Below are 9,990 nucleotides of genomic sequence, written 5' to 3' on the forward strand. Positions count from 1 at the left end.
CCTGTCCACTCTACAGTGCCACGTATCATCCCACACACACACACCCATCCCCTATGCGTCAAAGAATCAAAGAGATGTAGGTACTTGAAACAACTGATGTACTTTAATATAAGTGAAGAGTAGCAATGTCAGTTCAGTACAAGTTTGTAGTGCAAACAAAAGTTGTCCTTGGAAGAACAGTAAGTTTTGTAAACTTAGTTTCAGTTGTCATACCAACGGTTTATTGTTCAAAGAAAAAAAAAAACAACAAAAACCAGTTAACGTAACTAGTGTGCCTTAGAGTTTATCAAACTGCATAAAACATACAAAAATATTTCTCTGAATGCATAGACTTACTGTTATTATTACAGTCAGATCATGATTAAAGTTTTAGTTGTATCATGTTAACAGTTATTCTTGGTAGAAGCTAGAGCAAATAAAGCTTTTTTTTTTTTTTAAAACCAGCTGCTCCTGTAGCTGAATGTTTAGTAATTAGTGGAGGCAGTCTTTACACTGATTATTCCTAAACAAAGGAACTGAAAGGAAATTAAGATACTGTTAATTTTGAGACATTTAACGACTACTGTTTTTCAAACAGTTATTGCACATAATCTGAGCTAGCCTCCAAGCTATGCTGCAAAGATAAATAGAGAATTGTTAAAATCGAAACTCGCTTTCCTGTCCTACCAGAAAAACAAAGCGGGAGCCATAGTTAGGAAATTTTACTTCATACTGCGTGACACACAGTCTTGAGCTTACCAGGACTTGAATCAAGCTTTACAGAAGTCCAGCTCTGGAGAGAGAAGGGCCAGGACTGAGGGCGGGGAGTCAGCAGAGTTTAAGTCATGAGACATTTATGGAGCAAGCGAGAAAGGATAATTATTCTGAATGCACTAAGCAAGAAGTTTAAGCCTAAATAACTTGGTGTAAATCCTGAACCCAGAATCTAGCGTCTCTTCTGCTGGCGGAAGGGGGTTCTGTGTCCTTCTGATGGGTTTGCTTGTACTGCCCTTGCTTGGAGGAGCCACCCCAAGGGTAAAGCAGCTGTGCTGCCTGCAGCTAAGCCAGGGCGGCAGCCACACTCCTGCCAGAACAAAGGCGTTGATTGTACTGCTTACAGTCTGAATGTCAACACCACAATCCAGATCAACAACAACTACTGTGCACAAATTCTGCTCTAGCGCAGCCTAGGAAAGCAGGAGGTGGAAGGAAAATCAATACTGTTGGGGTGGGAGAAGCAAGCAGCTCATGCCCAGAAAAAACAACTCCTTCACCTCTCCACCCACCTCCTCCGTACCTGGTTAAGGTTTTTGGTGCAAAGGTCATCATTGTCGGTTTTGGTACAAAAGAAAACAAAAAGCCTGCTGAGGTGTAACTTTGCAGACTACCCTGTTAACAGGAGAAGCTTCAGGTTGTTAGTAATACTCCAGCAACGCTGTGACTTAAATACTTTGCTTTAATGATGACTTTTGCCATTCATGAAACCACAGATTGACGTTGTGTTACCGACTTGCTTAAATGCAAGTTAAGCAGTCTGTAGCTTCACCAGAATCTGGGTTTTGTTCCCCAAAAAATCCACTGAAAACACCTGGAGGCATTCAGCCCTTTCAGTATTGATCTGGCCAAAACTTTGGACACTGTAAAAGTGATAGTAGACTCTGCAACATGTAAAGTTACAGGTTATTTCTTTGCTAATGGTATAGGTTTCCAGTTTAGTATGGCTAATTAAGAGCATGGTACGCTCCTTCCAGTTGTGATACCTCGAGTATACCGTTGTGCTTCTCCTGCTCCTCTCACAGCAGAAACTTAACCACACACCCTCCAACTGGTTAGTCAGGGTGGGCCGTAAAGAAAATAGTTCCCTGACTTAACTGCACCGACTTGTGGTGTGAGTAACGCATAGTCTCCTCGCGCTGTCGGGAAAATAAATAAATGAAACTATGGCCACAGATCTGTAATACCTCCCAAGCTCCTGACACATAAGTGCGTTCTGTCGAAGGGCACTTGAGCTTGCTTTTGACTTAATTAAGGAGCAGTTAAGAGAGGCTTCCGTATTTTTTTTTTTTGTGGAGGTGAAGGGATGCCATCACTTAAGTTACAATATTCTCATATGGGAAAGAAACAAAATACTTAAATACGGACACTCTTACTCCACTTATTTCCAGTCCAGTGCAAATTTTTCCTCTGTCACTTCAGAGCATTAAATACATCCAGCCCAAGCATGCAAGACAACCCCTCTTGGTAAGTCTTTGTGAAGAAGGGGCAAGAGTTTTAAGGATTTGCAAGTTTTACATCTTTAGATGGCAACTGTTCATTGTATGCCAGATACCCTCTGATATTTTAACTTAATCAGAAAGTTTAAAAAAATACCTATACACACACACACACACCCATTTCCTGAATCAGTCTTCCATGAGTCTTATTTGGTCAAAGAGTGGGAGTACTCAACATACTTTTCGTATCGATAATTAAGTCTTTCCTGCCCTCTGTTGCCAAATACAACCAATAAACTTCATTTACATACACTGGAAGCATGTGATTTTAGTAGACAAATGAGGTATCCCTTATCTGAATACAGTATCAAGTAAAAAAATAAAAGCAAAGGGGATATTAAATACAAAAGATAAACTATTAGTTAAAATAGTAACCCTAACAATAACTTAAGGTTTTACACACACTTAATTCGCTGCCTTCAAAAGGCAGCAGCACATAATGACCAGGTTTTCATACCCCAGGTGCATCTAGAAGAGTCTCAGTATGTCAGCTTTGATGCTCTGCTGTTGTAGCACGGTCTCTCAGTCAAAGTTGATGCAGCATTTCTGAAAGGAGAGCTGTCACTTTTCACAAGAACTAATTCCAGCTCTTGGAAATCCTGAAGTCTGGCAACATCCTTGTCCTTTAAAAAAAAAAACACACAGAACGACGCATTGCTTCTAAACATAACTGGTTATTATTATTCGTAATAATAGCTAAAGGAAGTAACACTAATTCCAGGGAGGTCACACCCAATGATAGGAATAAATCATGAAAGAAAAAAACCCCTACCAGTATACACTTTCTCTTTCAAAGCGTGTTTGCTTCCCCCCCCTCCTCCTCGAGCTGTACACTTTTTCCTCCTTGAGCCTCATTAAGATGTGACTGTGTGTGTGCCCGTCACTTAACTAAGAGTCGTGACCAAATACATTTAATTTACAGGCCTCCAGAATAGGTATTTTGGAACAGAAGAGTACGTTCATTTGTTTGGTGCATCTTTAGACTATTCACATGCCAATTTGTGGGTTTTTCCTCTTACTATTTGTTCTTTTTAGGCAAGCAGCGAAGTAGTATATGGCAATTATGTTAAAAGCACACTGAAGCACTGTTTCTGATACATTTAAAAAAAAAAAGCTGTAAGTTTCACGTGCTTCAGGAGCTGGAAATACCCTGCCTGTTTTTGACAAAGATATTTTAAAGTTATGATGAAGTTGTAAGAAAAGTCCAACATCCTTTTGAATTTGTGAGCTTCAGTCAGTTTTTGGTTTTTTAACACCACTGCGTTTTGCCAACCTTTTTACAAAACCACCTTTCTGATGTCTGCAAGATATCTGCAAAATGCAAAGCCAGATTAAGCTCCGATTTCAATTCTTACCTTTCTTACTAGTGTGTTCGGTAATTTTCTGATCTTCTCTACTTGTTCTGGATTAACGCCCAGTTCACAGCAGCTCACTCTCAGCAGATCTCGATAGGTCAGTTCCTGTCTGTCCAGTTCAATTTCAATGAAGTCATTGTCTCTGAGGTTCTGGACTCTCACCTTAAGCACAAGTTCTGATTGAAAAAAAGATTTAAAGGGTTTTTTTCCTCAAAGAGAAAACAGGGTTTTTTTGAGAAAAAAACCCCAACAAACCAACCCAAACCTAACACTAAAGTAGTTACCATTATCTTTTGAATTCAGATTTTATAATACAATGCCTATTACCTCATTGAGAAATACCGTGCATTTAATAGAAGCTTCCACTTGAACAGCAGGAAACACACAGCGGAATCATTTTACAATGTTTAATCTGTCCAGTCACAAAGGCAAGTTGTTACAAACTACCAGAGATGCATTCGATGCTATATAATATGGTGCAGAATTCAAATGTTTATGTTGCTTGGACTGATCTTTCCATCGGTTTGCATATTACCATGTTTAAACTACAGTGGAACAGTTATTAGCAGAGCAGAAAAAGAAGTTCTGGGTGCTCTTGGCCAAAGAATGCAACATCTCTGCCCTCTATTCCACTTGAGTCTGGAAGTGGAGTGATTCTTTAACTTCATCTTTCACCCAGTAACAAAACCAGGGAACAGAATACGATGGAAGGACGGGGAAATTACACTTCATTACCTTGCATGTTATACGGGAAAGTTCCCGTAAAGAAAAAGGGCTGAAAGGCTGGCGCGGGACCAGTGGGCGAGCTGTCGGTTTGCAGAGGCACAGCCTGCTTGGATGCCGCTGGAGCGAGCAGCCCTGGGCTGTGGGGCAGGGGCGGCTGGCAGGCGGGGCCGTTGCGGAGCGCAGGAGGGGTGCCCTGTGGTGCTGCGCTGGCTGCTGACGGGGCGGGCAGCTGTTCTGCAGCGTCTAGAGCGGGACCGTCGTCTGCGCTGTTGCATGATGTATGTGTGCATATGCTTTCAACCTGAGTTGCTGATGAACGAGGACTAGTTTCGCCCTGGGAAGCGGATGAGATGGAAGCACTTTCATTCTGGGAATCTGCCAAGCCGTCTGGAATGCCTTCTTCGGTGTAAACATAAGGGAATGCTGGGCTGGCCAAGTAGTTTGCAACAATTGGCAAATTTAAATCCTTCCTCTCTTGACATTCAGTTTCTTCCTCTGTTAATCAAGTTCAAAAATGGGGGGTAGGGGAGGGAGAGAGGGGGAAAAAATACCCCACGTTATCGGATTGATCTGTCTCATTTTGAATATAGTTCTATTGTGTCTTAAAACTACATCACATTCTGAGGATGGTACTAAGGTATGGTAAGCATCTAACACCTGGGAGGTAATTAGCTGCAAACCCAAAGAAAATGTCTACAAATTTCTACAATGTATTTTGTTTTTTGAAAGCAAAGTGGGGGGAAAAAATAACTGTTGATGGATACATAATTTCTAGCAGCATTAACCCAGCATTTTCAAAGGAACCGGTAGTTCTTCACTTAATCTCATTTTACATTGCTTTTAATAACACTGCTGTAAATGGCTTATTATGACCCATGCCAACAAATTAAACAGTATTTCTTCAGGTAAGTGACTTTAAATACCCAAGCCAACCCTCCTCTTGCTTAAAAGCACAGCAGTAAATGACATTCTCGCCAGACTGAGGATTACAGGACATTAATGCCAATGTCAAAGCAGTCCAGAAAGGTCTGCTCAATAGCACTACGCTCCCAGAATAAAAACCATTTAGGAGAATATAAGCGATACGTGTTTATCCCCCAGGAAACAGGAAAGCTTAACCAATGGAACAGCAAGGCAGCTACGAACAGAGTTCGTTCACATGCACTTGGACGGTTTAGATGTTAAAAAGAGACCATAAGTCATTTGCCATGAACTAAGTCCCAGAGCTGAGCACCTTGCCCAAAATAAAACAAAAATGCTCAAAGAACATGCCATTCCTTCAGTTATCACTGTTGTAACCCTAGTCACAATTTAGCTGTAACTTCATTTAAGGTAACCGTGCACTGTTGATGTAAGAGCATATTGTAGAGAGCAATTTAAGTGCAATTAGCAGAAGCTAGAACATAATTTCCAAAGGTGAAACACTTAAAAACATTAACCTGCGGCACAGCACCTAGATGCTGATAGAAATAGGGACTGGCAGCGTTTGGGAGTGTCATATCCGACTAGGTTTGCTGCGTGCACGGGAAGTGTAAGATCAGAGAATTACAGGGCAAAAACAAACCACACTGCGATCGCAGTATAACAAAACGCTCAGAAGCCACTGCAGCTGAAACGCTGCGGTTCCGAGTGGATGGGTAAGATTTCTTACGGCTGGCCAGCAGTCATTGCACAGCTGGGCAAGCCTCCACCGGCAGCCCTCACACTGGCTTCTGCTGGGTGACAGCAAACGGGACTGCAGCAGCACGGTCCCCAACGTAGGCAGCTCTTCAGTTTCTTGGTGACACTGCTGGGAACGAATGGCCTTCCCACCGAAATCCCCGTTTGCCTGAGCACGAATTACGGTTATAAATCGGAGCTGTCTAACGAGACGGCCCAAGCCAAAGTTTTGCCAACACCTACTACCTCGGATAAAAGCACTAAAACCGCTTTAGCCTTTCGACCGAGAGCTCTAGGCGACTTCCAGGCACGGTACCTCCCAAAATGCTGCGGATGTCGGCGCGGGAGCTGAGCTGGGCGGCCCGCTGCCCCTCTGCCGTCAGGGCCCGCGGGTCCGCGCCGGCGCTCAGCAGGCAGCGCACCACGGCGGCCTGGTTCCGCTTGCAGGCCCAGTGCAGGCAGGTCCTGCGGGGAAGGGAGGGAAGGGCAGGGAGGGCAGCGGGGGGTGCGGGCTCCCGCCGTCCCGCAGCCCCGGCCCCCCCGCGCACCCCCGGCCCCGCGGGGAGCGGCGGCCGCTGGGGGGCAAAGATGGCTCCGTCGTTGGGGTCAGCGGCCGCGGGCTGGCAGCGACACCCGCCGGGGCCTGCACCGGGCACCGGGCCCCCCGCTGCGAGCGGCGGGGCTACCGCAAGGGCTGCGGGGCGCGGGCCCGGCTGCGGCTGGGACCCTCTTTAGCGCTAAACCTCGAGCCTCCCGGGAGTAGCGCTTCTTTTTTTGTAACTAGGAAAGCTGAGAGGCACAACAGCGGCGGCCTCACGGCGGCTCCCCCCGCGCCTGGCCAGGGGTGCCCAGGGGAGGCCCCAGCCCAACCCCCGGTGCGGGGCCGGGCCCCCCGCAGCCCCCGGGCCCCCCGCAGCCCCCGGGCCCCCCGCAGCCCCCGGGCCCCCCGCAGCCCCCGGGCCAGCGCCCGTGTGTGACCCGCCTCCGCCCCGGCCCCGGAGCCCCGCAGCCCCCGGAGCCCCGCAGCCCCCGGCCCGGCCGCCCGTGTGTGCCTCCCCCCCGCCGCTCCTCACCAGCCGTTGATCTCGTTGCGGGAGTTGATGTCCGCCCCCGCGCCCAGCAGCCGCCGCACCTCCGCCACGTCCCCCAGCGCCGCCGCCTCCCGCAGCCGCTCCTCCAGCTCCCGCGCCTCCGCGCCGCTCATCGCCGACACCGGGGCGCCGGGCACGGTCTCCCCGCTCCTCGGCCCGGCCGCGGCGGCCGCTGCAGCCCCACCCCGCCGCGGCGGGGCCGCCGGAGCCCGTCACGATGCGGCGAGGGGACGGCGGGCCGGGCGGCCTCCTTCAGCGCCGCGCCGCCGGGCCCTCTGCGCCCCGCCGCCCGCCGCCCCGGCCCTCCGCGCCGCCCGGCGCCCTCACGGCCGCCGCCATCTTGTGCCCGGGGCCGGGGCGGGGTGCGGACGGCGCAGGGGCTGCCGCGGCCGGGGGCCTCCCGGGGGAGCGCCGGGGCGGGCCGCGCCGGGCCGCGGGGCAGCCGGGCCGCGGGGCCCCGGCGGGGTGAAGCCGGCCAAGCCGAAGCGTCTCCTCCGCAGGGCCCTTCCCGCCCTGCCCGGCTGAACGGCCCGAGCGCTGCGCGGCGGCCGGCGGGGACGCGGCCGCCTTCAGCCCTGCCCGCCCGGGCCAGGCTGCGGCCCCCAGGCCGGGCGCTTGGGGCTCAGCGGCCGCGGGCTGGCAGCGACACCCGCCGGGGCCTGCACCGGGCACTCCGGCCCCTGCCCTCCTACTCCCGGCCACGGCCCCGCTATTCCCAGCCCCGGCACCGCTGTCCTGGCCCCGGCATCCCGATTCCCAGCCACGGCACCTCGATTCCCAGCACCAGCACCCCAATTCCCCGCCCTGGCCCCCCCCATTCCGCACCCCGGCACCCCGATTCCCTACCCTGGCACCCCAGTTCCCTACCCTGGCACCCCAATTCCCCGCCCTGGCCCCCCCCATTCCGCACCCCGGCACCCCGATTCCCTACCCTGGCACCCCAATTCCCCGCCCTGGCCCCCCCCATTCCGCACCCCGGCACCCCGATTCCCTACCCTGGCACCCCAGTTCCCTACCCTGGCACCCCAATTCCCCGCCCTGGCACCCCCCATTCCGCACCCCGACACCCCGATTCCCTACCCTGGCACCCCAGTTCCCTACCCTGGCACCCCAATTCCCCGCCCTGGCACCCCCCATTCCTGGACCCAGCACCCCGATTTGCCGCCCCAGCACCCTTATTCCCAGCCCCGGCACCCCCATTCCCAGCCCCGGCACCCCAATTCCCCACCCCAGCACCCTTATTCCTGGCCCCAGCACCCTTATTCCCAGGCCTGGCACCCCATTCCCAGCCCCGGCATCCCAATTTCCAGCCCCCGCACCCCATTCCCAGCCCCAGCATCCCGATGCCTGGCCCTGGCACCCCATTCCCAGCCCTGGCCTCTGTGGCACTCAGCTCTTCAGTCACTGCAGCGTGCATTGAGGAGCTCTCTGAACTCCCAGGTTTTGCATCTATTTTGGCGTCAGTGTGCACTGCCGATGAGAAACTGCCACTAAGCTGGGGGTGGTTTTTCATCGCCTTTCTTCCATCGCTTACTTTTCTTAATAGCAACATTATTTTTAACCTACCATTTAATTTAGGACTTGGGTTGCCGTGTTCCTGCTATGGCGTTTGTGGCTGTTACCTGAAGACTGCCTGCAGCATTCATGTCCTAACGGTTCCCAGGTATCTATCAATGTCAATGATGCTTCAAAACATGGAAAAAAGAACAATAATCTTCTCTTCCTTTTCATCAGTTGGGAGAGGCTGAGGCCCAAAGGCTGGACCTTCCAGTTTCTCTGGCCCAGCATCCTGCCTTGTGAACGCGGGAGGGACACACACCAACAGCGGTGACATTTTTAATTGCCATGACAAAGGTTACACAGTGACTCGGTGGCATTTTTTTGACACCAGGTCACATGCTGTTGCAACAGGTTAAGCAAAAATTTGGCCCGGCTCGTATCGAAAGACACAACCAACTGTATGACACACAGCTGGACTTAGAGAAGGGTTTCAAATGCAACTTACCCAGTGACAACTGCAAATTTGGACCTCAGAGACCTGGAAGACCAGCCTTCAGCTGGCTGCTGCTGTGCCCTAAATCTTTTTATTTCACCTTGCTTCCTTTTCCAGTTAAAGTTGCTTTAAACGATCACACTTTATAACCCGTCATCCCTTTTGTCTGTTTTCAGCATCTGTGGCATCAAGTTGCTAAACAAGGACAAGGCACACAAACATGGGGACCTGGTGATACGTTCTAGGAAGCAGAGCGCTCTCTTGCACATCGTGAAAGCTTTAAATCGTGAAATACGGAAAAAAGTGAACGCGAGAAAGTGGCAAAATAACCTTTTCCCAAGTCATTTCTGATCTCTCTCACAAAAAGCTGTCAGGAGACGAGTGCAATAGCCCTGAAGGCAGCTGCAGAGCCGAGCTCGTCAGTAGGACTGCACCGTGCCACTAGATGTCACGGTGGAACAGCAAGAGGAGCCCGAAGAGTGGCTTTATGCCTCTTGCTGTAATTGTAAAATGCCTTTAAATTTGTCTCAGCACATCCATAGTGTCTCCATACAGCTTTGATCCTGCGGATTTCAAAGCTCTGCGCAGTGCAAAGGGACATTATGCAATGTTTCAATAACAAGCGCAGGGAAGCCCCACACAGCGAGCTGATTTCTTTAGGGTTATGGGGCTTTTTTTTCTTTTCTTTTTTTTTTTTTTTTTTCTTTTTTAATTCCCTTTACTTGAGCTCCTCTCCCAAGGCCACACCAGGGCTTTTAAGGACTCGAGGCCGGCAGGCGATGCACTGGGATGGTCTCTCTCACGCTCTCTCGGGATGAGTATCCTACTCTGCCGTGCTTGTGCCAAGCCCTGTTAAATGCAACCCGGGTTCACCATTGCTTAGTTACACAATGTACTTCTCCCCGGAGTCATAA

The 9,990-nt window shown here is 50.5% G+C and overlaps 1 protein-coding gene and 1 long non-coding RNA gene across 2 annotated transcripts; one reads left to right on the forward strand and one right to left on the reverse strand.

Moving 5' to 3' along the window:
- Positions 1 to 81: 81 nt before the first annotated feature.
- Positions 82 to 7,521, reverse strand: LOC102059265 (ankyrin repeat domain-containing protein 40-like). Its single transcript, XM_055725647.1, has 5 exons — positions 7,066 to 7,521; positions 6,309 to 6,457; positions 4,343 to 4,828; positions 3,608 to 3,783; positions 82 to 2,875 (listed from the first exon to the last, which is right to left on the reverse strand). Exons 1-5 carry the CDS (start codon positions 7,194 to 7,196, stop codon positions 2,732 to 2,734), a joined length of 1,086 nt encoding a protein of 361 aa, XP_055581622.1. The 5' UTR covers positions 7,197 to 7,521; the 3' UTR covers positions 82 to 2,731.
- Positions 7,522 to 8,635: 1,114 nt separating this feature from the next.
- On the forward strand, positions 8,636 to 9,405 carry LOC129737477 (uncharacterized). Its single transcript, XR_008735372.1, has 2 exons — positions 8,636 to 8,746; positions 9,253 to 9,405. It is a non-coding gene; the product is annotated as an uncharacterized LOC129737477 (long non-coding RNA).
- Positions 9,406 to 9,990: the final 585 nt, after the last annotated feature.

This window comes from Falco cherrug, chromosome 1 (assembly GCF_023634085.1).
Source record: "Falco cherrug isolate bFalChe1 chromosome 1, bFalChe1.pri, whole genome shotgun sequence".
In the NCBI taxonomy this organism is placed as follows: Eukaryota; Metazoa; Chordata; class Aves; order Falconiformes; family Falconidae; genus Falco; species Falco cherrug.